General features: G+C 51.8%; 2 protein-coding genes across 3 annotated transcripts in view; one reads left to right on the top strand and one right to left on the bottom strand.

Annotated features, from left to right (window-relative positions):
• The first annotated feature begins 814 nt into the window (after positions 1-814).
• Positions 815-23,879, top strand: CCDC63 (coiled-coil domain containing 63). Of its 2 annotated transcripts, none has more exons than XM_084762126.1 (12): positions 815-1,126; positions 3,544-3,661; positions 4,005-4,174; positions 7,679-7,868; positions 10,754-10,873; positions 12,242-12,423; positions 13,404-13,585; positions 14,290-14,510; positions 17,025-17,099; positions 19,900-20,092; positions 22,203-22,406; positions 23,696-23,879. In XM_084762126.1, exons 2-12 carry the CDS (start codon positions 3,653-3,655, stop codon positions 23,833-23,835), a joined length of 1,686 nt encoding a protein of 561 aa, XP_084618252.1. In that variant the 5' UTR covers positions 815-1,126; positions 3,544-3,652; the 3' UTR covers positions 23,836-23,879. The 2 variants fall into 2 exon arrangements, with proteins under 2 accessions (XP_084618252.1, XP_084618251.1); XM_084762125.1 differs by having other exon boundaries at positions 23,667-23,865.
• A 573-nt stretch (positions 23,880-24,452) lies between these two features.
• The window catches only part of MYL2 (myosin light chain 2), a 7,267-nt gene continuing 4,738 nt past the window's right edge, over positions 24,453-26,981 (bottom strand). Inside the window, exons 5-7 of the mRNA XM_084762165.1 lie at positions 26,432-26,510; positions 26,301-26,349; positions 24,453-25,238 (exon numbers count right to left, since the gene is read on the bottom strand). Coding sequence (XP_084618291.1) covers positions 25,140-25,238; positions 26,301-26,349; positions 26,432-26,510 — 227 coding nt within the window. The 3' untranslated portion in view covers positions 24,453-25,139. The remainder of the gene's footprint in view (positions 25,239-26,300; positions 26,350-26,431; positions 26,511-26,981) is intronic.

Here is a 26,981-nt window from a genome sequence, read left to right on the forward strand (position 1 = left end):
ATTAAATGCCCATCCCTAAGGCAGAATCCAGGAAATACTAATGAACAAGTTAGACTCCTTTTTCTTGCGGGGGCGGGGGGGGGGGGGGCTCGAAACAGGGTTTCTCTATGTGCCCTGCCTGTTCTGGAACTCACTCTTTATACTAGGCTAGCCTTGAACTCTTTCTTTGCCTCCTGAGTGCTGAGATTAAAGGCGTGGACCCACTCACTGCCTGGCACCGGTTAGCCTCTTATGCTCCTGGTCGGTCCAAGCCTTGGCAAGGGTGGGCTGACTTGGCAGTCTGACAGCGATAGAGACTGTCCTGATGTGTGTATGCGGGCCTTCCTGGACGTAGAAACTGACTGGTTAGAGGGGTGAAATGGAGCTATAGGGGTCGGGGGTGGCACTTGCTCCTGACACCCCAGCATTTTCCCAGCTCACTCCATCTTGGCAGCTTTGCTCCGCTCCAGGCGACACTGGGCGGCACAGGGAGTCGGGTGGGCGTCGGGTAGGGTTCATCCTTTTTGGCTAAAGGGCTGAACTCCGCACCCAGGAAGACCGCGGGAATAAACCTTCTCCAAAGAGGTATGTTCCTAACCACTGCCCGCCCAGCGGCAGACAGTGCAGAGCTGTGAGTCAAGCTGCCTAAACAGAAGTCACGCCAGGGGAAGCTTCCAGATGGTGAAGGGAGGGCTGAGGAGGGCTGAGAGGGCTGGGGAGGGCTGAGAGGCAGTGTCAATGCCTAGCATCCATGAGCCCTCGGTTTAATCTCCAGACAAATAACTAAACTTTGAAAACAAGTCTTCTTAGCTCATTGTGTTTCGGAAAGGAGGCCTTTAATGGAGAAGGGAGAGAACAAGAGAGAGCGGTCCAGGGAGGGCATGGGAGCTGGCTCGGAGGCCAGGGCAGCTCCTTGGCATAGCTAGTTTGACACGGGGTAGCTTGAGGGTAGCCCAGGAGTGCGTTGCCCTGTGCCCTCTGGGAAGCTGCGGGTTCCCCATGGGTCCTGCGATCTCGGCTGTCTATAGAGAACGTGGGTCGCCGTGTCACAAAGGCCCGTGTTCCATGGTGGAGAACGCGGGATGCGGGGTGCGGAGCTGGCCGCAGGCCAGAGGCTCACTAGGCTGTCTACTGAGAGACGCGAGAGGTAAGTTCGGGTGTATACACCGCCCCCTGCTGGAGAAGAGCGGAGGCTGAGGGCTGCTGCAAGCCAGGAACCAACCACTGCCACCACAAATGCTCCCCAACCCCAAAGAGCTATATTTCCTCTCAAGCGTCTTCGCAATTATTTATTTATCATTTATCCATTGACTTATTTGATTGAGACAGAGTCTCATATATCACAGGCTGGCCTTGAACTTGCGCTGCAGCCCAAGATAATCTTTACCTCCTGATTTTCCTATGTCCAGTTCCCAGGTGCTGCGATGGTAGTTCGTTTTTGTTTTAAAGCAAACCGAGTCACTCACCCAGGATCCCAGAAGAGCCCACTTTGGTTAAATGGGAGATTGTAAAGACCGCTGGGACCTACCTGGTCTACAAAGTTAGTCCAGGATGGCCAAGGCTACACAGAGAAACCCTGTCTCGAAAAACAAAAACAACAACAACAAAAGTAAAGACCGCAGGGGTGCCAGGTGTGGTGGCGCACGCCTTTAATCCCAGCGCTCCGGAGACAGAGGCAGATGGATCACTGAGTTCGAGGCCAGCCTGGTCTACAAAGCGAGTCCAGGACAGCCAAGGCTACACAGAGAGAACTTGTCTCGAAAACAAACAAACGAAAACACCGCAGGGGCTTAATGAAATGAGAAGTCAAGGAGGCCTGGGGAAGGCCATTCATTTAAGCTGTTTTTGGGAAAGCCGACTTCTCCCCACCTAGAAGGCTCCAGAAAACGTCAAGACATAGTCCATGGTCATGACCTCCCCACTCACTGTAAGAATCTAGCTTAATCCCAGCACTCAGGAAGCAGAGGCAGGCAGATCTCTGTGAGTTTGAAGGCAGCCAGCCTGGTCTACAAAGTGAGTCCAGAACAGCCAAGGTTACATAGAGGAAACCCTGTCTCAAAAAATATATATCTTCTAGCATTATTGCCCTTTCAGTGAGATTTACCAAGCCTCAGCCACTCAGCCATCTCCTCCGTCCCCGTGACATTTGCGGAACATCATCTTTCACAAGCTAGGAGAAGGATGGGGCTACATTTTATTTTTCAACCTTCAGCCAGGCGTTCTCTCTTCGCAGCATTCCCCCTCTCTTATTTGGCCCCGCTTGGTGAGTTCCTAGTCAGCCTTCAAAACGCAACCGCCACATCCTGTTGAAGCCTTTCCCACACTTTCACCCTGGGCTGCATTCGTAGCATCTCGAGGGTGACTCGCGGCTCAGTTCCCCACGACATTAAGCGCACAGTAGGCGCTGTTTGCACGCCAAATCGATTAGCACTGCCAGAACTCTTGTGGTTTACAAGTCCCAGAAAATTCACTTCAGATTGTTTTCATGAAAAGGTCCTTTTTGGTGTGATTGGACATGACCCAGAGGCATCTTCAGGTCTGGCTAAGCCTTGAGCCTTTGGTGTTTATGGTTCATCTCTCCATGCTAGCTGGATTCTTGGGGCCCCGTGGGAAGGGCTGTCGGCAAGCTTGATCACAGATGCCCAGGTTAGAATTCAGCCTGAGTTGCGGAACAATCGCCAGTGCACAGCCGAGATCAGCGGCCCACGCTAGTGGGCGGGGATTATGCAGATTAGGCGGAGTCCCCCCGCCCCCGCCACCCCACCTCCTGGCACTGACTGCCTTGTACCTTTCCGGCTTTCTGGAGTGAAAACCCAGGGTTCGGAGAGCTGCATGGACATACGTGAGGTCCATCAGAGCCCAGGATTCCGCACAGGACCTCCCAGTTTCTGGGATACAGCGGGCTTCACAGCCCTTTGGGCTCATGTCCCCTCGCCTAAGTGCCTCCAGCAGGTGGCATTCAAGTTCTGATATAATAAAATGCTTCTCTGGGTTCCTGACCTGAGAAGAGGGCTTCGCAGCTGAGGCTGGGAATGTTTTAACTCCACTGTGTGTGTATGCATGTGTGTGCACAGGTGTGTGACAGTGGGTAGTGCTTGCCCAGCATGCATGAGGCACTGAGTGTGGTGGCACAGGTCTCTAATCCCAGTGCTTTGGAGGCGGAGGCAGGTGCATCAGGAGTTCAAGGTCAATCTCGGCTACATACTGAGTTTGAGGCCAGCCTGGGCTAACAGGAGACCCTGTCACAAAAATCAGAAGCCAAAACCACTCTGCCAGGGTGCTCACCGTCTGAGGCCTTTGTACCCCTTTCCTCCAGAGATGAGAGGAGACGGGTAAGTGACAGGCTGAGGCCATCTGCCTGGCTCCTAATAATAAACTCGGAAAGGAAGAAGTTCCAGGCACACTTGGCTTTGGGGGGAGGGGCTCTTGTCATACCCAGCACCATCTGCCACGTCCCCTTTGTATGCCAAGCTGTGGGCGGCGGAGGAGATCTTAATAAGGAGGAGAGGTCCATGGGTCTTCACTGCCGGCAGGGTACCCCACTTCCTTTTTCCCTCTGGCCAGGACGTTGCAGAGAGACAGAGAGAGAAGGAGAGAGAGAGGTGGGCGGGCTTGCTGGCTTTGACCTCCAGGACCCAGTGTCTGTGCAGAGGGGAAGCTCAGATCCGTCTCAATGCCACTGGTAGGTGACAACAGCTGGTTATTTGTTGTCTCTTCACATACCACCTCATCCTACCCCAATACCCCATCTCTGGGTACCAATTTCATAGAAGGGAGGCTCACAGGCGGTGACTTTCTCAAAGTCACGCAGCGCGGTCGGATTTGAACTCAGGACCGTAAAGAAGGCCTTCCCAATTCAGCAAAACCTCAAAAGCAAGTTCGACTGTCACCTGGCAGCCCAGGGTGGGTCTCCCCTATGACAGACAAGCAGATGACATCACTTCGGGCTGGGCTGCCCCGTGTCCTGGGAGCCACCCCGAGGCTTCTCTGATCACCCGGGCCTCCTTTTTCTCCATGTTGCCCAGGTAAAGAAACACAGGAGGAAGGCTTCTTTAAGCCTTCCGGAACTTTCTGAGAAGGCCAAAGAGCAGCTGGCCGAGGCGGAGCTGCGGAAACTGAGGCAGCAGTTCCGTAAGATGGTGGAGAGTAGAAATTCCTCCAACTTCCGCAACCAGCGCATGATCGCCAACCAATAGTAAGAGGGATGTTGTGCTTGGGTGGCCCAGGGCACAGCTAGGGCACCCTGAGCCCACCCGGGGAGCGGGGACCTGTTATCCTACGCTCTAGAGTTTCATGGGAGGACACCCAGTGAGTGTCCGGGGGTCTTAGGACTCCCGGGAGGCAGGCGTTCCTCATCCAGATCCCGTTTTTTTCCCCCTAAGTAGATGGCCCTGTCCTTAGGCAGCCTCGCAGACACACCCTCACCAATCAATCCCAGCCTCAGGACAGGCCGAACCTGATTGGTTTAAGTGTCTAGGCAGTGACGGGGCGGGGCCAGAGGATGCCTCGTGGGCGTGGCCATCCTCCTCTTATAGGTGTTGTGAGGGCTGTTTTCACGTTGTCTCTGCAGGGTCTAACCTTTTGCAAATGGGGGGAACCTGTCTGTGAGCCCCTTTCTGCAAAGGCAGAAAACCGGCCTCCACCAAAGAGAATCTCGCTGCCGGGATGCTTGGGGTTCAGAGAAGGGAGAGATGGGGATTTTAATTTCCCATGGATCCATTTACACGGGGGCAAAGCTGGTCCCTAGGGGGACATCCCTGTCCAAAAAAAAAAAAATTTTTTTTTAGAGCACTTTACTGCCATCTGTTGGAAACGCGTTCATTTTGTAGAAGAAGACAAAGTGTACGTAGAACAAGACAGGCTGCTGCGATGGCTCAGCTTGACTCCCAGTCTGATGAGCTGAGTTCAATCCCAGAGGGAAAGAACTGACATCTATGTTGTTTCCTGACCTGCAGATGCAGTGTAGCATGCTAACACGCACACACATGTTCACACACCCATTTACAGATAGAATACATCTTGAAAAAGAAAGAAAGAAAGAAAGAAAGAAAGAAAGAAAGAAAGAGTGGAGGCTGGAGAGATTGGCTCAGCTGTTCTTGGGGAGGATCCAAGTTGGGTTCCCAGCACCCACGTCTGTCTCACAGCCACCTGTAACTCCAACCCCAAAGGCTCCGTCACTCTCTTCTGGCCCCTACAGGCACCCCTCTATGCCTATCTCTATATAAACAAAGTAACAATAAATAAATGGCTGTGCATGGTGGCATGCCCCTTTTATTTAATAAAGTCGCATTTTCTTCGGGACTGCCTGCTCCCAAGTAATGACACAGAGATTTATTAGTTATTAACGGTTGGACATAGTCTCAGCTTGTCTCCCAACTAGCTCTTAACTTATGTTATCCCACTTATAGGAACCTATGTTCTGTCTCATGGCTTATTACTTGTGAGCCTCATAGCCTTGGCATTTGTTTCTTCCTCCCTGTCCGGTGACTTCTCACCTGAGATCTTTCCCAGAGTTCCTATCTCTGGGAGACCTGCCTCCCTTTCCTGACTTTGCTATTGGACATTTCGCTCTTTTTAAAAAAATTTTTATTTATTATTTATTTATATAGTATTCTGCCTGCATGCACAGCTGCACTCCAGAAGAAAGCACCAGATCTCATCATAAATGGTCGTGCGCCACCATGTGGTTGCTTGGAATTGAACTCAGGACCTCTGGAAGAGCAGTCAGTGCTCTTAACCTCTGAGCCAACTCTCCAGCCCAGACTTTAAGTTCTTTATTAAACCACTCAGAAGGTGTTGGAAGGCGTGTTCGAAAAATATGATGCACCCAAAGAATAGCAATACCAAAGGTCAGCCTGTAATCAGTTCTCTGTCCATGAAGAAATCTACATTAGAATAATACAAGGACAGGCCGGGCGTGGTGGCGCACGCCTTTAATCCCAGCACTCGGGAGGCAGAGGTAGGCGGATCACTGTGTGTTCGAGGCCAGCCTGGTCTACAAAGTGAGTCCAGGATGGCCAACGCTACACAGAGAGACCCTGTCTCGAAAAACCAAAAAAAAAAAAAAAAGAATAATACAAGGACAATCTTTTTTTTTTTTTTTTTTGAGACAGGGTTTCTCTGTGTAGCCTGGGCTGTCCTAAACTCACTTTGTAGACCAGGCTGGGCTCGAACTCACAGTGATCCACCTGCCTCTGCCTCCCAAATGCTGGGGACAATCTTTTTTTTTAAAATGTATTCATTTATTATGTGTACAGTGCTTTGCCTGCATGTACATCTGCATGCCAGAAGATCACATTATAGATGGTTGTAAGCCACCATGTAGTTGCTGAGAATTGAACTCAGGACCTCTGTGTTAGAGGTCAGAAGAGCAGCCATCTCTCCAGCCCTACAAGGATAATCTTTACATAGTGCACAAAAAGGTCACCCCAACACTTCGTCGGGAGGTAGATGCAGGCGGGTCTCTGTGATTTTGAAGGCAGCTTGCTCTACCCAGAGTTTTGGGCCAGCCAGGGCCCAGAGACATAGTGAGCCTCTGTCTCAAGATAAAGTTTTTAATTTTTTTTTATTTATTTATTGTATATGAATGCTTTATTTGCAGAAGAGGGCATCATCACGTTATAGATGGTTGTGAGCAACCATGTGGTTGTTGGAAATTGAACTCAGGACCCCTGGAAGAGCAGGCAGCACTCTTAACCACTGAGCCATCTCTCCAGCCCTTCAAGATACATTTTAAAAGGAAAGCACAGACATGCTCTGTGAGCGCCTTCTCACACTTCAGGGCCCTGGCTCCCTTTACCCGGCCCTGGCTGCCAGCCAGCATGCTCTCCCTGTAACCACTCTCCTCCGCACCCTGCTCAGCTGGTGCTGTTTTCCTTCCACCTTAATAAAGTCTCCTTCCAGGTGGGAGCTGAGGAGGGTGAAAAAGTCCCGGTAGCCTTGGGGAAGACCAGCTGCTGGCTTCAGTAGCTACACAGGGCATCCAAGATGGTAGTGAGTTAAATAAAATAAACTGTGTGATTCTTGGAGCACAGCAGGAGTGTCTCACGTGTTCACTAACCTCACGAGACTAAGTGAGTGCTCCAGACCCTGCAGTGACAGGGGGAGCTTGGTTATTGGACAATTTCACCCCTGAACAGCCCCACTGGCTGCTTTATTTATTTATTTATTTATTTGGTTGGTTTTGTTTTGTTTTCGAGACAGGGTTTCTCTGTGTAGCTTTGGCTGTCCTGGACTTTTAATCCCGAGAGCTGGGATTAAAGGTGTGCACCACCATGCCCGGCAGAGTGTCTGGTGCTCCTTGAGTAGGCCACGCTGGCTGGACAGTTAGCTTAGGGACCCTCCTTCCTGACATTTTGCACGGGTGCTGGGATGGACCTCAGGACTTCAATGCTTAGCCAGGCAACAGTTATACCAACTAAGCCGTCTCCCCAGGCCGCTCGGGAAGAGTTTTGCCCTGCACCAGGGTGGCGGTCCCCCGAGAAGCATGCAGCCCTTGGGGAAAGTTGGAGCTGGAGAACGGAAATAGGATATGGGGCTCCAGGTCTGGACCTGACCCCTCTGATCCCCCAACTCTGAAGCTCTCCTTCTTCCACGGGGCCCAGGCTCCGTTTTGGAGGTGGGAGGGTAGGGCACCCCTGTGGGTTCTGTGAAGGCGGTTTAGGGGCTACAGGGCCAAGCCAGAGCTGCCTCCCCTCAGCAAGGAAATCGAGAATCTGAAAGCTGAGCAGGCAGAGACCACCCTGCTTCTGAGCCTTGTGAAGTCTCCGAGGAACCTAGACTTGAACCAGAAAAACTTCATGGAATTGCACTTCCTGCTGCAGACCAAGGGGGACTACGAGGCGCTTATCACGTCCATGAAGGTGCTGCTGGCAGAGCTGGATGACAAGGTGAGGCTTCCGTGGAAGACCGAGCGAAAGAGGACAGGGACAGCACGCCCACAATGCCCTAGGCAGAGTGGGACACAATGTGGGGGCTCAGCTCCATCAACCCTGCCATGGTCTCGTGTAGGCCATGGGATGCACATGTGATTCTGAGCGTGATGCACTGGCTTAAAACGGTCACTCAACTGGCACACACATTTAGTCCCAGTACTCGGGAGGCAGAGGCAGGCGGATCGCTGTGAGTTCAAGGCCAGCCTGGTCTACAAAGGGAGTCCATGACAGCCAGGGCTACACAGAGAAACCCTGTCTCAAAAAACTGAAAAACAAAACCAAAAACAAAACCAGTCACTCAACACCATCCATCTGTGTAGCCTTTCTGGATGATGGTGTTGGCCAGGTCTTGTGTCGCCGCCCTTCCCCTTAAGAAAGGGAAGCCTACCCGAAGCTATTGTGTGTTGGAAGTGTGTCACTTTTAAATGTATTTGTATTTACTTATTTTAAGGCACATATCTGTAGCCCTGGCTATCCTGGAATTTACTCCATAGACCAGGCTGGCTTTGAAGTCACTGAGATCTACTTGTCTCGGCCTCTCAAGTGCTGGGATTAAAGGTATCGCGGCATTATAGCCATCCACCCTTACTTTTGCATTTTTGTTTTGTTTTGTAAGATTTTATCTTGTCTTTTTTTTTTTTTTTTTTTTAAAGACAGGGTTTCTCTGTGTTAGCCTTAGCTGTCCTGGACTTGCTTTGTAGACCAAGCTGCCCTCAAACTCACAGAGATATACTTGCCTCTGCCTCCCTGAGTGTTGGGATTAAAGGCGTGCCCACCACACCCGGCCCACTTATCTTCAGTTCAGTGCATATGCTTTTGTGTGTGAGCTTGTGCATAGAAAAGCAGTGCCCATAGGGCCCAGAAGAGGGTATTGTGTCTCCTGGAACTGGATTGTTGAGACAACTGAGATGGATGCTGGTCTCCTCTGCAAGTCCGCCGAAGACCAAAGCGAGGGCCTTGCGCATGCCTAGCAAGCCCTCTATCACTGAACTATATGTCCACTCCTACGTTTGTTCATTTTAAACCAACATGGTGCCCAAGTGAGACTCTAAAGTAACAAATGACGCTAAATTCAAGTGCATTTTGATATTTAAAGACTCTCGCCTGGCTTGGTGGTGCACGCCTTTAATCCCAACACTAGGGAGGTAGAGGCAGGCAGATCACTGTGAGTTCCAGGCCAACCTGGTCTACAAAGCAAGTCCAGGACAGCCAAGGCTACACAGAGAAACTCTGTCTTGAAAAAAAAAAAAAAACCCCAAAATAAATCAATAAAAATAAAGACTCTCAACCCTGTCTTGGGAAAAAAAAAAAAAGATTCTGGACCATTGTATCTAAAACGGCCCTGTGAAATCTTTTTGCAAAAAAACAAAACAAAACAAAAACAACTCCACAGTTAAATTGTGTTTTCTAAGCCACAGTGATGTCTATGGAAACTGAACTTCAGCTGTGTAACACCAAGGCAGTGGCTACAGGCAGTACAGAAATGATTAGCTTGGCTTTTCCAATAAAGCTTTATTTGTAACAATAAGCTACAGGGTGTGGTGGCCCACCGCCTTTAATCCCAGCACTCGGGAGGCAGAAGCAAGTGGATCACTGTGAGTTCGAGGCCAGCCTGGTCTACAAAGCAAGTCCAGGACAGCCAAGGCTACACAGAGAAACCCTGTGTCAAAAAACAAAAACAATAGACTGTGGGCCAATTTCCAAAGGGGCTGTATCTTGAGCCCTTGGTGTAGCTGATGTGGTCAGAGTCTGCACACACGTGGAGAGCCGTCAAAGCTTTCACCAGGTGCCGCTGGCCAACTTGAGCTTCTTGTGTGTGCAACAGAAAAGAACCACACTTGTGAGGTGTGCCAATGATCTGATTGCCAAGGTGGGGACCGACTCCCAGGAAAGTTCCCGATACATCAAAGGGCAGTCTTCCCATGATGTGTGCAGTGAGTGATGCCCCTCCTGGTCACTTCAGTAAGAGTCCCAAGTCCTAGTCCTAAGCAGAGAAACTGCACATGTCAGGAATGCCCAGGTGGACACTGGGAAGTTAGAGCCATCGTTACCGAAGCAGCTGTGGCTGTTCTGCTCCCCTGTTCTAGCTACTTCTTAGTCTGATTGGGTTGACAACCACCTTTCACCACCACAGGGGCCAGTGCTGCTTCCTCCAGACACTATGGCTGTGGGGGGCTGGAGAGATGGGCAATTTCTGTTCTTTGGTGGGAAACTTCACAACTTCACACTCAGCGTCAATTTTATTTGTAATCTTGGTTGGGGTGAGGATAAATTGATGGGGCAGGAATTAGGAGCCAAGTCAGAACCGTTGGCAGGGTGAGGCTCAGTCTGGCTTTTGCTTCAGCCCTGTTCCCCCACCCCATCCCCCACCCCACCCCCACCCCACCCCCACCCCACCCCCACCCCATCCCCCACCCCATCCCCCACCCCATCCCCCACCCCATCCCCCACCCCATCCCCCACCCCATTCCCCACCCCAACCCCCACCCCATCCCCACCCCAACCCCCACCCCACCCCCACCCCATCCCCCACCCCATCCCCCACCCCATCCCCCACCCCAACCCCCACCCCACCCCCACCCCATCCCCCACCCCATCCCCCACCCCACCCCCACCCCACCCCCACCCCATCCCCCACCCCATCCCCCACCCCATCCCCCACCCCAACCCCCACCCCATCCCCCACCCCATCCCCCACCCCAACCCCCACCCCATCCCCCACCCCATCCCCCACCCCAACCCCCACCCCAACCCCCACCCCATGCAAACGGTCAATCTGTGCCCAGCAGATATTGGTGCAGCCGGATGATCCCCAGTCCGCCCCCCAATCTTTCTTTCAGATTCTTCAGATAGAGAGAAAAATCTCGAACCAGAAGCAGATCTCCTTGAAGACACAAGAGGCCAACAACCCCCGGAAGCTGCAGAAACAGATTCACATTCTGGAGACCCGACTGAACCTGGTAGGTGAGGGGCTGGTCTCTGATGCCTCGACACCCCGGCCCACCCCCAACCGACCTCCAGCCCACCCCACCCTTGTCCCCACCCACCCCCGTCCCCACCGCCCCTCCTCCCCTCCTCCCCCCTCCCCTCCCCTCCCCCCCACTCTCATCTTACTCCTCTGTGCTCCCAGATTTTAAGCTTAACCCCTGAGCTATCAGCAGAAAACCCGCTTGCTGGGTGCTTGGGAGAGGGTGGACTGAGGGTACACCTCACCACTCGCTCCGTCCCCTACCGTGTCCCCAAGGCCACCAGGCAGATCTAGACCCAACCCCTCCCCTGGCAGGTGGCTCAGGCCTGTAAGCACTGTTGTCTACACTCTCATGAACAGTGTAACCAATATTGCCTTTTAAAAAGCTTTTGAAAGCTGGGCATGGTGGCTCACGCCTTTAATCCCAGCACTAGGGAGGGAGACAGAAGCAGGCGGGTCGCTGTGGGTTCGAGACCAGCCTGGTCTACAAAGCGAGTCTAGGACAGCCAAGGCTACACAGAAACCCTGTCTCAAAAACAAAAAACAAACAAAAAACAAAAAAACAAAAGAAAGAGCTTTTAAAAGCTAAATCCCAGGGACTGGACAGATGTCTCAGCAGTTAAAGAGCACTGTCTGCTCTTCCAGAGGTCATGAGGTCATGAGTTCAATTCCCAGCAAGCACATGGTGGCTCACAACCATCTATACTGAGATCTGATGCCCTCTGCTGGCCTGCAGGTGTACATGCAGAGAGAGCCCTCATATACATAAAATAAATAAGCCTTTGGGGGAAAAAAAAAAAGCAAACCCAAAACCCTAAGATCCATTGTTCAGATGTAGAGGGGAAATGGGGACTGAAAGATTGTCCACACTTTTTTTTAAAAATTTATTTATTTAATGTAATGAGTACTCTATCTGCATATACACCTGCAGGCCAGAAGAGGGCGCCAGATCTCATTATAGATGGTTATGAGCCACCATGTGGTTGCTGGGAACAGAATTCAGGACCTTTGGAAGAGCAGGCGGTGCTCTTAACTGCTGAGCCATCTCTCCAGTACCCCCCCCCCCTGTCACTTTGGTCTCATCATCAGCACGAGGTTCCGGCTGTACCTCATTCCTACCCCAAGTACCTTAGGATAAATGACTTACCATAATTAAGGTAATTAAGGGAAGGCATCCGGACATTTTACCCCTAAATCCTCTGTTTCAGTTCTTTTTTTGGTTTTTTGAGACAGAGTCTCTCTGTTTTAGCCTTGGCTGTCCTGGACTCGCTCTGTAGACCAGGCTGGCCTCGAACTCACATCAGTCCACCAGTCCAGAGCCCCAGCATCTGGGGCTGTTTGAACCATAGCCTCCCCACAGGTCACTGTCCACTTTGACAAGATGCTGACCTCCAATGCCCAACTCCGGAAGGAGATTGAGGATCTTCTCTATGAGAAGGCCGCCTATGACCACGTCTACCAGCAGCTTCAGCGGCGTATGCAGATACACAAGAAGACCATGAACGTAGCCATCGAGCAGTCCACCCAGGCCTACGAGCAGAGGTGCTAGGGGAGGCTTAGCTCCCTCCCAGCTCAGCACCCACTCGCTCCTCTTGGATTGGCAGGACCCTCTGTATCGCAATGTTGGACACTAACCATGTAGCCAGCAGCGTGCGGGGCACCGTGGTACTTCCGTCATCCTCCCCTCAGCTGGAGGATTAATGTCTCCCCTTTGCTCAGAAAAAAAAAAAAAAAACCAGGGTGCCCGTGCAGGACAGGGCAGCTGGGGCAGCTGGGATTTTGGCTCTCTGTCTCCTACATGGTCCTTGGTCCTGGTCTTTTCTCCATCAAAGTCTTTTCTCGCACAAAATGAGGTGAGGGAGAGAACAGGCCTTAGAGTCAGACATGTCTGGGGCCGACTTCTCCCTCCATCACTTCTGCATTGTGGTAGCATCCATGTAGGTGGTAGAGAGCAGAGACTAATCCATGCGTGCAAGGGAAAGGTGGTGATGAGGATGATGGTGACAATGGTACCAATAGTGGTGGCGGTGATAATGATAGTGGCTGTGGTGATGATGGTGATGATGGTGGTGGTGATGATGGTGATGATGGTGGTGGTGGTGATGATGGTGATGATGGTGGTGGTGGTGATGATGGTGATGATGGTGGTGGTGATGATGATAGTGGTGGTGATGGTGGTGGTGATGATGGTGGTGATGGTGATGGTGGTGATGATGGTAATGGTGGTGTTGGTGGTGATGATGGGACTGCCGCTGCTGCTGACAATAACGAGGGTGACAGGAAAATCGCTTCCTCCGTTTGGTCTAGACTCTCAGTTCTGGTAGGGTTCTGAATTTGGTTCCCACCATCAGGAAAAAAAAAGAGGGGGACTGCAAAGAACTACAAATGAACCCTGGTAGCCACTGGGCAGGCATGCAGTCCTCTGGCCTGGCAGGGAGAGAGAGAGAGAGAGAGAGAGAGAGAGAGAGAGAGAGAGAGAGGAGAGCTCTGGACACCAAGGCTCACCTTCCATCTCGCCACAGGGTGGAAGCCACGGCTCGGATGGCCGCCATGAAAGACCGGCAGCAGAAGGACATCTCTCAGTACAACCTGGAGATCCGCGAGCTGGAGCGGCTGTACGCTCACGAGACCAAACTCAAGTCCTTCCTGCTTGTCAAGCTCAACGACCGCTCTGAATTTGAAGAGCAGGCCAAGAAAGAGGAAGGTACAAACCACAGCCTCTCAACGCCCCCTCCTTCCTCTCATAGCCAATAAAAATACAGCACCTCTGGTTAAATTTAAATCTCAGGCTAGCAATGAACACAAAAAAAATTTTTTTTTGAGTAATAGCCCTGGATGTCCTGGACTCACTTTGTAGACCAGGCTGGCCTTGAACTCGTAGAGATCTGCCTGCCTCTTGCCTCCCAAGTGCTAGGATCACAAGCATGCGCCACCACGCCCGGATCTGAGGCTTGGATCTTTTAAACTAAAACACAGGCTCTCAATCTGTGGGTCTCAACCCCTTGGGAGGTCGAATGACCCTTTCACCAGGATAGACAGAGAACACATAGTTACATGACAGTTCATAACAGTAGTGTGTGGGTGCTGGCTGGGGCCAGAAGAGGTCGTCAGAGCCCCTGGGATTGGAGTTATAAGAAGCTATGAGCCACCAGATAGGTTGAGCCCCAAACCTGGTCCTCCAGGGCAGGAGATGCTCATGACTCCGGAGCCATCGCTCCAGTCACGCCTTGCTTTTTTTGAGTCAGCGTCTCGTCTCTCACTGAACCAGGAGAACACTGCTTCAGCCCCACTGGCTGGCAGCTGAGCCCCAGGCGTCTGTGTGTCTCCACCTCCCAGGCTGGGAGGAGAATGGGGAGCCGCGTCCCTTTCCACACCTCCTCTGGCCTTTCCGTCTCCCGCCCGCTCCAGTTGTCAAGGTCAGGAAACACGGCAAGAAGAGCAAGGGCGAGAGTTTCGAGAGCTACGAGGTGGCACACCTGCGGCTGCTGAAGCTGACGGAGAACGGGGACCTGAGCCAGCTCACCAAGGACTTCCTGGCCAAGGAGGAAAAGAACTTTGCCCGCTTCACCTACGTCACTGAGCTCAACAATGATATGGAGACCATGCAGAAGAGGACCCAGCGGATCCAGGTGCACGGCTGACAGGGCCTGGCTGGCCCAAACAGCCTTCCCCAGGGTGGTCCCCTGATAAGCCTACCTGTTCTGCAGACAAGGGCCATGTGCCCTGAGACTGACAAGTGAGTTCATGCCCACACACCAAACATACCAGCGACCGCTGCGGCAGGTACCGTCAAGCTCTGGGCTACGACCTGGGAAAGCACTCTTATTTATTTATTTATTTATTTTTTCTTGAGGCAGGGTTTCTCTGTGTAGCCCTGGCTGTCCTGGACTTGCTTTGTAGACCAGGCTGGCCTCGAACTCACAGTGATCCGCCTGCCTCTGCCTCCCGAGTGCTGGGATTAAAGGCGTGCGCCACCACCGTCTGGCATGGAAAGCATTTTTTAAAAGATAGTTTTATTTACACATATGGATGTGTGCCTGCATGTGTCCCTGTGCTTCGCGTGCAAAGACGCCACAAGAGGGCATCAGATGCCCCTGGAACTGGAGTTACAGATGGCTGTGAGCTGCCCTGTGGAAGTCAAACCCAGGTTATCTTCAAGAGCAGCGAGTGCTCTTAACCTCTCAGCCATCTCCCCAGTTCCTCCATCTTGTCCTCTGTCTATGAGTTATGCCGTCTAGATAGACTATGAGCCCCAGGGACCTTCCTGTCTCCTCTTGGGGAGACATACTGGGGTTACAAGTGTGTGCCATCATGGCAATGTTTGTTTGTTTGTTTGTTTGTTTGTTGTTCTAGTCAGGGTTTCTCTGTGTAGCTTTGACTGCCCTGGAACTTGCTCTGTAGACCAGGCTGGCCTTGAACTCACAGAGAACCACTTGCCTCTGCTCCCCTAGTGCTAGGATTAAAGGCGTGCACCACCACAGCTTGATACTAAAAGCTTTTTTTTTTCCTATTGCACACCAGTTTCACTCCTACCTGGGGATGGGGTCATCCTCATCCTCTCTGGTCTCCCGTTAAAGTTTGCTCAGTAACTGTCAACCTCTAAAAAGTACAGCATTCTACTCAAGTTTCCACAATTTTTCTGTTTATTTGAGGACATGATATCTGACAGGCTTGTGTAGGCCACTGTGGACCTTGAGTGCAGTGCTACTGCCCTCTAGTGGTTGTCTTCATTATGGCAGGAAGGCCTTTTTGGTCCAGGCTGTTCAGAGGGAGCACTCCCTTAGTCCCTGTGGGATGCAGACGTGAGGAGCTCTGTGCAGCCTCTGACTGGATTGGAAATATTCCACAACACACTTGACCTTTGAGAGCTTGGGGCAAGGTGAAAGGGCCCTCTGTTGGCCTCAGTTTCCCAATCTGTGCTGTGCAGTTGGAACCAGAACAGTAGCCTCCTGGCTCTTGGTTTTGTTTGTTCTATAAAATTAGAGCTTGGAGCCCAAGCGTCTACTGGGGAAATTCTGCACCCTAAACTGCAGCTATACAAGCCCCGCTCCATACCTACATCTCTGCAGATGGCCTGGTAATTGGCATTTAGCCACTTGTCCGTGTGCCACCCTTTCCCCCTCTACGAATTCACTATCAATGGTTGACTTGCCACCCCTCAGCAAGGTTGTCCCCTAGTGGAGTGACCGCCTGTGCTGGAATCACATATTATTTCCACTTGATGCCTAAGGAGGGGGGCTACTGTGTGGAAGGGCTTGGACACACTGCACTGGAAACAGGCCAAAAAGGCTGGGTCTCGAGCCCTTCTCCAGACCTGGAACATGGAGTGAGCCTGGCCATCCGGGAGAGTAAGTCATACTCCTGTGAGAGGAATCCTGGGCTGAGTTGCTGGGCCCAGCGCAGTAAGCACCAGCCACAGATGGCTGTTAAATTCCTTACACTGCAGTACAACTGAAACCACAGCTGTCCAGTGGCTGGGGTCATGTTTCAAGTCCTCAGTGCCCACGTGTGGTTGCCGACTACCGAATTAGTGCAAATAGAGTGTGAAGGATGATGTTGACTGCTCTGTTCTAGATGGTTCTAAACCACGGTCATGACCCCTTCACAAGGGCCGCCTACCACTATCTGAAAACACAGATTTTTACATTACAATTCACAACAGTAGCAAAATTATAGTTATAAAGTAGCAAGGAAAAAAGTTTTATGGTGGGGGAAGAGGCCACCGCAATACAAGGAACTGTGCTAAAGGGTCCCAGCATCAGAATGACTGAGAACCACTGCTCAAGATAGTTCTAGATGATTCTCAGAGAGGCTGAAGAAAGAAACTCCCAGCCGGGTGTGGTTGGCGCACGCCTTTAATCCCAGCACTTGGGAGGCAGAGGCAGGTGGATCTCTGTGAGTTTGAGGTCAGCCTGGTCTACAGAGTGAGTTCCACACAGCCAAGGCTACACAGAGAAACTCTGTCTGAAAAAACAAAAAAAAAATAACGACAACAATAAACCACCCCCCAACCCAAAATCAAAACCTCCCAAGGAGTAGAAGGGGGTAGGGAGCAGATTATCCAACTCTGGAGTAGGGTCAGATGCAGCAGGGGAGGGCACCTTCCATTTTTTTCCTCACTGGCCCCTTTCTGTCTTGACCAGGATGACATCATCAACCTGCGGTCACAGCAACAGTCCTCACACGAGGGCACCCGGAGCACCCTCAAACAGATGGAGGTGAGCTGGCTGCAGAGGAAGGGACAGGGAGCCTCCTGTACCTACCTGTGGTCTGTCAGGTGGCTTGTCCTGACCCCATTGTAGAACCCTGTCCCTAAAGTCTGTGTATTGTAAAAATGAGTCCCTTTTTGGGCAGGGGGGGTTCAAACCCAAGCCCCAGGACTGCAATTCATCCTGACACATCTCTGCCTCAGTTTCTCCTTTTGTCTCCCCCTTGGCCCAACTCCACTGCTTCTTACCTGTAATAATGACCACAAAGCAACCTCCTACCTTCTTCTCTTTCTCCTCCCCCCTCCCTTTTTCTCTGTGCTAAGAATCGACCCCATGGGCCTCCAGCATGTTAGTTCTGCACCCCACCTCTGAGCCACAGCCCACGCCCTGCATGCAAACGCTTCCTGGGCTAGGTGCTAGTCAGGAGATGCCAGGCTTTGTGGGCTCCCCTGGCCCTCTCTCTGTCTTTGGAAGAAGGTGCCATGCTCTTTCCATTTTTCAGGGGAGGAAACAGAGGCTGGTAGAGGTAAAAAAAAATAGCTTGGTCAACTCTAGGAAGCTGAGTTGTGGGTTTGTTTGTTTGTTTGTTTGTTTGTTTTGGTTTTTTGAGACAGGGTCTCTCTGTGTAGCCTTGGCTGTCCTGGACTCACTTTGTAGACCAGGCTGGCCTCGAACTCACAGTGATCCACCTGCCTCTGCCTCCCAAGTGCTGGGATTAAAGGTGTGAGCCACCACGCCCGGCTTTTTTGGTTTTTTTTGGTTTGGTTGGTTGGTTGATTGGTTTTGGTTTTTAGAGACAGAGTTTCTCTGTGTAGACTTGGCTGTCCTGGACTCGCTTTGTAGACCAGGCTGGCCTCCAACTCACAATGATCGGCCTACCTCTACCTCCCAAGTACTGGGATTAAAAACCTGTATCACCACCGCCTGGCTGAGTTGTGGTTTTTTGTTTTGTTTGTTTGTTTTGCGCAGAGTCTCCCTTTAAAGCCCTAGTGGTCTGTTTGTTTGTTTGTTTGTTTTGAGACAGGGTCTTTCTGTGTAACCTTGGGTGTCCTGGACTTGCTTTGTAGACCAGGCTGGCCTCGAACTCACAGAGATTTGCCTGCCTCTGCCTTCTGAGTGCTGGGATTAAAGGTGTGCGCCGGCCTCAGTGGTCTGGAATTCACTATATAGACAAGGCTGGCCTCAAACTCACAGAGATCCTCCTGCATCTGCCTTCCCAGTACTGGGATTGAAGGCATGTACCAGTCCCCTTTCCCCGATGCTACCCTGGGAGCCTGAGCAAGCTATAGACTCATTTTTTTTTGTTATGTAAGATGAAAATTGGCACTTCCAGGATGGGAGGATGGCCATCCTTGTGATGTCACTTTCCATCTATGCTCTCCTTGGAGTTTGCTTTCCGTCCCAAGGATGCCTGGTGGTAGCATTGTAGCAGCCACGGACCCAAACATCACACATACACTTCAAGCAAGAAGACAGTGGGGGAGTGTTGAGACGGCTACACTGGCTAACCCAGGAAGCCCCAGTTACTTTCAGGACACTCGGACAATGACTGTTTATGGGACTTATAGCTGGTCACACTGCCACCCCTAGAGCAAATAGGTTCTCTCATGACAGTATTGGGAGAATTGGGCAAGATGTGAGTCCCGCCTGACTGGCTGGACATGTGGCGATCACAGCATGCCTGTAGTCTCCATGATTAGGAGGCTGAAGCGGAAGGATCCAGAGTTCAAGGCTAGCCTGGGCTACTCTTGTTCAAAATAAAAGTTTCTGCCCCTGAGCATCTTCTATTTGTTCCTTGGGGCTCATTTTTTTGCCCTGCATCTTGACTGGGCTAGTGGTGCCATTCTAAGATCTACCACTAGGGGGCAGCAAAGCTCAGGCTAACGCAGAGCTGGTGGAGCTCAGAGCCATGACGGGGAGGTCGGGCGGTGGAGGTGGGGGTGGGGGAGGAGAGGCAGAGGATGTTCCTAGAGCTGTTGTGATTCAGGCTGGCCTCCGCTAGTCCCCAGACTAGCCCTGCACCCTCTGCTTGGGGCCACCTAGAACCCCAGACTCTTGCCTAGGGTTGGGACTAGCAGTACCTTCATCAGCGTCTCTTCTGCCTGGCTCTGTACTTACTGTTTTCTGTCTTCATGGGGTGGTGGTGCTTCCGGGGCAATATGGAGGGCGGGTGGGTCTCATGCAAATACCCTAAGCAGGAGAAGCTCCCACCACCTGTCCCCTCAGAACCCTCCCTTCTCATTCTTCACCATCTCTTAGGCACTCAAAGCAATCACTTATTTTTTTAAGACTTATTTATTTATTATGTATACAGTATTCTGCCTGCAGGCCAGAAGAGGGCGCCAGATCTCATTATAGATGGTTGTGAGCCACCATGTGGTTGCTGGGAATTGAACTCAGGACCTTTGGGAGAGCAGTCAGCGCTCTTAACCACTGAGCCATCTCTCCAGCCCCGCAATCACTTACTTTGAAGACAGGGTCTCATGTACCCCAGGCTAGCTCAAGCTCACTATGTAGACAAAGATGACCTTGGACTCCTGTCCTTCCTGCCCCCCACCCCCCAGAGGGCACGAATTATAGGTGTGCACACCAGGCTGGGTGTACGCGAGCGCTTTACCCAAGGAGCCACATCCTTAGCTGTCTGGTCTTTTTTTTTTTTTTTTTTTCTTAATTTTGTTTGACGCATACAGGAAGCTCATTTCTTTGATGGCATTTCCCTGTGGGGTTTGCAGATCTGTCTGGGGTCCCCCAGTCACCTGCACAGAGAGTCCTCAGCCTCAGGCCGGGCTTGGTGTCTGTCTGCCCCCAGGAGAAACTGAGGAAGACCACGGAGGAGGCGGACATTTTTGAGAACAGATACAAGGAGATGAGCAAGACCCTGGAGTATCTCAAGAACTCCGTGGAGAAGCTCTTCAAGAAGATCAACTGTGACGCCACCGAGATCCTGGGGAAACTGGGCGAGAAGGGGAAGATCACGGACATCAACCTTCAGCAGTACTTTGGTGAGCCGAGCTGGGGCCCGCTCCGCTCTTAGGGGCTTTTCCCCCCAGCATGTTCTAGGACCAGGTACAAGAGTTCTTTCTTTGGTTGGTAGTAAGCACGGCCCCGGTGCAGCCTGCCTGGGTTTGAATCCTGATTCTTCACTTACTGGCTGTGTGACTTTGGCCACGTTTCTAGCCCCCTCTGTGCTCAGGTCCTTTTACCTCCAAAATGAGGGTAAACTCAGAAGCTTCCACATTGGGTTATTGGGATGATTTAAAATGGGATAGTTGGTGATGATTTTAGTTGACACAGGAGAGGGAGTTGGTGAAATTCAATTCCCTTATTGAGAAAAACTTAAACTAGAAGGAGCATTTTTTATTTTATTTTTCAAGGCAGTATTTCTCTGTGTAGCCTTGACTGTCCTGAACTCGCTCTGTAGACTAGGCTGGCCTCGAACTGACAGCGATCCGCCTGCCTCTGCCTCCCTAGTGCTGGGATTAAAGGCGTGCACCACCACTGCCTGGCTAGAAGGAGCTTTCTTACACACATACACAAACACTAAACATATATGTGCTCACACATGTGTACATGAATGTGCACACACATGTACACACATGTTCGCACACAGACATACACAGACACTTCACACATGCACACAGGTGCACAAAGATATATTCTAACACACGTGCTCACACATGTATGGACACTCATGCAGATACGCACGCTTTCTTTTTTTATGTGATTTATTTATTTTATAGATGAGAGCTCTATCTGCTTGTACAACTGCAGGCCAGAGGAGGGCATCAGACTCCAGTATAGATGGTTGTGAGCCACCATGTGGTGGCTGGGAATTGAACTCAGGACCTCTGAAAGAGCAGACAGTGCTCTTAACCTCTGAGCCATCTCTCCAGCCCCCTAAAATAACTGAGGCTTTCTTTTTTTATTTAAATGTGATTTAGCAAGTAAGCACGCTTATACATTCACACACAGACATGCCTGTGTGCACATGCATGCCTACACACACACACACACACACACACACACACACACACACACACACACCATATTTGAGCCCCACGTTTTTTTCTCTAAGATTAGAAAGAAGGCAAAGATGACTCCAGTTGGGTTTATTTGGCGCTGTATACATAGTAAGCCTTGTCAAGGCAATAAGGCAAGAAGAAGGAATAAAGCTTCTGTTTGGAAGGAGGACACGAAGTGCATGGTGGCCCCGCTGTGCTGAGAAGGCTTGTTAAACTGCCTTTTGCATGTCTGGGTTTGTTTAGGCCCCCAATCATGGCAGCCTGGCGTGAATGGTGCCCACTGTTCTCTCTCTCTCTCTCTCTCTCTCTCTCTCTCTCTCTCTCTCTCTCTCTCTCTCTCTCTCCAGTGTTTCCCTGTGTAGCCATGGCTGTCCTGGACCAGGTTAGCCTCGAACTCTCAGCTATCCAGCTGCCTCTGCCTCCCAAGAGTTGGGATTAAAGGCGTGCGCCACCATGCCCGGCCCACTGTTCTTAAAATTTAACTCACAGGGGCTGGAGAGATGCTCAGTGGTTAAGAGCATGTGCTGTGCTTGCAGAGGACCAGGGTTTGGATCCCAGAACCCACATCAGGCATCCCAGACAGAAGGAATGGCATAAACAAAGGCCTGAAGGTCAGGCTAGCCCTGGATTTTGCTTTATAGTGGGACACTGATTTTTGGCTTCTCACTGTCACCACGGAGGGAACCTTCTTTGCACTGTGCTGCCCAGGAACCTGCCGCTCACGGGGCTTTGGATGTCTTAGACCTTCTGTGTGGTACCATGAGCAGCTCTGCCTATGTGCATTAGAGTCGTGAGGTCACACGCCTGTAATTTCAGCACTGATGGAGGCAGAGGGAGGCAGATCTCTGTGAGTTCGAGGCCAGGCTTGGTCTACAAAGTGAGTCCAGGATAGCCAAGCCTATACAGAGAAACCCTGTCTTGAAAAAAACTAAACCAAACAAACAAAAGAGTCGTGAGGTCAGAATTTCTCACAGCCAGTGGCCAGGAGAAAGCCACTGTCAGCTCCCATCCTTTCCTCTGTTACAACAAGGGCCACCCAGGCCTGTAGCCATGACCTTGACCCCTGACCCCTGACCCCATTGTCTTCCAGCTATCATAGAAAAGAAGACCAATGACCTGCTGCTTCTGGAGTCCTTCCGGCGCCTGCAGGACTCAGAGGGGCCTGACGTTGACATCCCGCAGCCCTTTATCAACCCCTTCTGGGGTGGCTCTGCCCTCCTCAAGACTCCAGAGCCCCTACGAGTTGTGCCCCCTGTGTTTGGGTCAGAATCCTTCAGTGACAAACTTGAAGAGGGTGAGTTCTCACCGGCTGCCACTTAGGCAGTGGGCAGAGTTCCTTAAGGAACCTGAGTCTGTGGGCCACGCCCCTTTGTCCTCATAACTTCCCTGAGTAACCACCACACGGCGGCTACTTGTTTGAAAACACAGATGGGAGCAGATTCTTATGGAAGGGGTCAGGGAGGAAGTAGGCACATGTGTAGCCCCAAACCAGAAATGAGCAAAGGATTCTACACACACACACACACACGCACACGCACGCGCACGCGCACGCGCACACGCACACATGCACACACACACGCACACACGCACACATGCACACATGCACACACGCACATACACACGCGCACGCACACGCACGCACATACACACGCGCACGCACACACACGCACACATGCACACACACACGCACATGCACACACGCGCACACACGCACACATGCACACATGCACACACGCGCACACACGCACACATGCACACATGCACACACACACTCATACCCACACACTCTTCTACATACACACACTTATACACACATTCACTCACATATACTCATGCACACACTCATACACACATACACAAACTTATGCCATCACACTCATACACACACTCATGGACTCTCACACTCATGCACACACGCACAAACACTCACACACATATACTCAAACACACACACTCCCACAGATATTCATATAAAAATACTCGGAAAAACTCATAAACATGCACTCATAAAAACATACACTCATAAGCACACATTCTCACACTCATTTTTATACACACACTCACAAACACACTCACACACTCATACACACTTTGTGTCGCCTTGGCTGTCCTGGACTCACTTTGTGGACCAGGCTGGCTTCGAACTCACAGAGATCCACCTGCCTCTGCCTTGCCGAGTGCTGGGATTACAGGCGTGCGCCACCATGCTCTTCCTACACACACACACACACACACACACACTCACATACATACATGTGCAAGCGCACACACCATTCACTCTTAGCCAGAGCTTACCCACACACGTAATGGTATACTATGCAGCCACTAAAATGAATGTCCCCCTGGTTGCAATGACTTGGCAATCAAACAGATGCTGTGCCTTGCATCTTAGTCGGTAGCTATTAAACCAATTGTGTTTCCCGTCCTTGCTTGGGAATTCCCTGAGGGTGCATCTCTGCTTGGAGCTCTAAAGGGCTTTCCGCCCCATGGCCAGCCTAGCGTGGTGGAGGGACACTTCCCCTGGAAAGGAAGTGAGCTGGGCGCCGCCTCCCAGGTCCTCACAGAGCTCTGTCCTGGCTGCAGTGGACTACCCCCTGGACCACAGCAGCCTCCGGCAGCTGGTCTTGGAGAACTTCCTTCACAAGGACCGTGCCAGGGACCTACAGGAAACCCTGTCGGAGAAGGGGGACGACCTAAGGCCCAAGAAGAAGATGATAGCCTGAGCCATGCCCAGAGAGAATAAATGTTTTCTTGCTAAGCCCAAGGACCTTTACATGTGCTAAGAGGAGCCCCGAGGGCTGGAAACCAGCTATGCAATGGTGAGGGGCTCAGAAGTGGCCTGAGGGCTGTGTGCCCGCACCCTCCTATGACCCTGAGAACAGAGCCAGCATCTCCCTCAACAATCAGCAAGGCCTACCAGGGAGAACACGGAAGCTGAGTATGTGACTGTGTGTGTGTGTGTGTGTCTTGGGGATGAGTGTCTCCACAGAACAGAGCTGGAGCCTGAAGGCCTCGCTGCCTCTCTCCAGAGCCCAGGTATCTAGGACCCAGCCTCAGTGCCTCTGGAAGAATGGGCGCCCCTGGGGGACACTCCCAGGACCACAGGTGGGGTGTGGGCGGTCCAGACTTTGGCAGTGGAGGTGTGTGTGCTCCGATCCTTCAGGACCTGTCCTTTGAGCCCTGGCTTCCGCAAGGGGCCCATAGGGACCTCATTGGTTGCAGGGCTACCCTGAGTATGAGGCTGTGGGTTCCTTCACTTTCTCAAACAGGGCCTTGCTATGTAGCCCAGGCTAGCCTTGGATGTCACCATGCTTGCTTGGTCTCAGTGATTCTCTTGAAGCCGGTTTCCTGTTTTTAGTTTATTGATGGGGACACAGCTCTAGGGTCATGCAAAGGCCCAGGTCAGGAGAGCCAGGAACTGCTGCCAGGTTTTTTGTTTTTGAGCCAAGATCTAATTATGTAGCCCAGGGTGGCCTGAAACTCACTATGTAAACCAGGCTAAGTCTGAAACTCAAAGAGATCCACCTGCCTCTGCCTCCAAAGTGCTAGGATTGTTAAAGGTGTGTGCCACCACCGCCAGGCAGAGCCCATTTGTCTGTCTTTCTTTCTTTTTTCTTTCTTTCTTTCTTTCTTTCTTTCTTTCTTTCTTTCTTTTTCTTTCTTTCAAGACAGAGTTTCTCTGTGTAACCATGGCTGTCCTGGACTCTCTTTGTAGACCAGGCTGGCCTTGAACTCACAGAGATCCACCTGCTTCTGTCTCTCAAGCGCTGGGTTTAAAGGCGTGCGCCGCCACCAGAACCAGTTTGATTTTTTTCTTCTCAAACTGACATTCTTGCTGCTTTCACAGAACCTAAATACTTTGTGACTTTGGCTACTCAGAGCCAATGAGCCAAGGGCCACCAGGACTAGATCCAAGACTTCCTGTTTATTTGCACACATGGCCTTAGGATGGCGCACAGCTGCAGGCTGGGGCAGCGGGGGCTGGAGGTGGACAGCCGGTAGGCCCCCCGAGGCTGTGGCACCGAGCTCAGTCCTTCTCTTCTCCGTGGGTGATGATGTGGACTAAATTCTTGTAATCTAGATTGCCGGTGACGTCAGGGGGAAAGGCTGCGAACATCTGGTCAATCTGCAAGTAAGAATAGTGGGGTACAGAGATGCTGAGAGCGGCAGGGGGCGGAGAGGGCCTGAGATCCTGGCAAGAACCCCTGCCACCCCCCACCCCCCACCCCACCCCCCTCCACCCCCCCCCCAAGCTGGGCCTTCCTCATGACAGCTGTCACCAGGGCCAAGGCGGGAGGGCAGTCCAAAGGCCCAGAAGTCCCAGCTCCGTGAGAGTTCACCCCAGACCACTGTCCTGGCTCAGCTTCTGTGTCCACATGCTCCTATGCCTTTACCATCCTGCCTTTATTCCCAAGAGTGATTCAAGGTCCCCTAGACACCGCTCCACCTCCCCCCTCCCCCACACCCCTGCAGTGTAAAATGGAGATGCAGCTGTATAGGAAGTTGCCGGGCAGGCCTGGTGGGGACCGGGACAGGATGTAGTCGTGTGACAGGTTGTGGTCACCTGGCCAGAGAGGTCATAGTTTTGAAGGGAAACCAGAAATCGAGGTGGGTTATTTCACAGGCAATTTCCCTGTTTAAAAGTGGCAGATGAAGCAGTGTGGGTGATCCCAGCACGGGAAGCCAGAGGCAGGAGGATCCGGAAGTTAAAGTCACCTGGGTTTAAGTAGCAAGTTTAAGGGCGGTGCAGTGAGACACCATCGTAAGAGGCAGCTCCCAAATGGTCTTGAATGGTTACTATTGCCCACCTCCCCAACCCCCGATTTCCCTCTCCCCTCCTTCGAGATCTTGCAGTGTTGGGGATCGAACCCACGGCCGCATGCACATCAGGCGAGTACTCTAGCTCTGGGCTACATGGCCCCTTCCTTACTCATCTTCTGTTTTGTGAGAGGTCTCACTGAGTTACCCAGGTTGGCCTTGAACTGTGCTGCCCTTAACTTGCAATCCTCCTGCCTCAGCTTCTCTGCTAGCTGGGATGCCCAGGCCCATGTCGTAAGGCCACCAGAAGACACTGTGCCCTGGATCAGGGCTGGCAATGTGCACTGTGAGCACCAGCAAGCTTTGGCGGATTCTGATCTTATCCCACTTTGACAGATGGGAGCACTGAGGACCCTTGGGGACCCTGTACCTCCTCTTTGGAGAACCGCTCTGCTTGTGTAGTCAGCATCTCCCGGACACTATAGGGGAGAAGAGAGCAGATGTTAGTGACATCCATTGGGGCTGGACAGTGGGGACCCCTCTCCCTCAGAACCCACTTACTAGTCAGCCTTCAGCGATCCCTTGCCTTCAGGGTCAAACACCTTGAATGCGTTGAGAATAGTCTCCTCGGGGTCCGCCCCTGCAAGATGAGATAGGTTCACCCATCTGCCGGGACTGGAGCCGCAGGAAGAAGACCCAGGTCCCCCTGAGCCAGAGGGGCCAGGGCAAGGCCGCTTCCCTCAAAGGCCGAGAATTGGCCTTGCTGTTCTTGCAAAGGACCAGCACCCACATGGCAGCTCACAGCTTCCTACTATAACTCCAGCTCCCAGTAACGTCACCTCCTGCTGCCCTTCGTGGGCATGCTATGCACACATGTGCTATGCACGGGAACGCCCAAATGAATACAAACAAAATCTTATAAGGAAGGCTGAGGAACCAGCAGGAAGGCAAATGCAAGAGAGGCGTCAGAAACAAGCCTGAGCAGTGTGATTCTGGGACTTTGAAGGCTGGGGGAGCTTCAAGCTAGCTGGCTTTTTGTCTCTCAACCCACCATGACCTCGGGGTTAGATGAGAGCCAGTCAGGAATGTGTCAGTAGCTGGAGCGGGTCAA

This window comes from Acomys minous, assembly GCF_964271855.1.
Source record: "Acomys minous genome assembly, chromosome: 16".
NCBI classification, from domain to species: domain Eukaryota; kingdom Metazoa; phylum Chordata; class Mammalia; order Rodentia; family Muridae; genus Acomys; species Acomys minous.

Bases quoted from the DNA above. Each gene is read 5' to 3' on its own strand.
- CCDC63 (XM_084762125.1), top strand. The intron at 10,874-12,241 runs GTAGGTGAGGGG...GCCTCCCCACAG, and splicing joins TGGAGACCCGACTGAACCTG to GTCACTGTCCACTTTGACAA. The intron at 14,511-17,024 runs GTGCACGGCTGA...TGTCTTGACCAG, and splicing joins AGAGGACCCAGCGGATCCAG to GATGACATCATCAACCTGCG.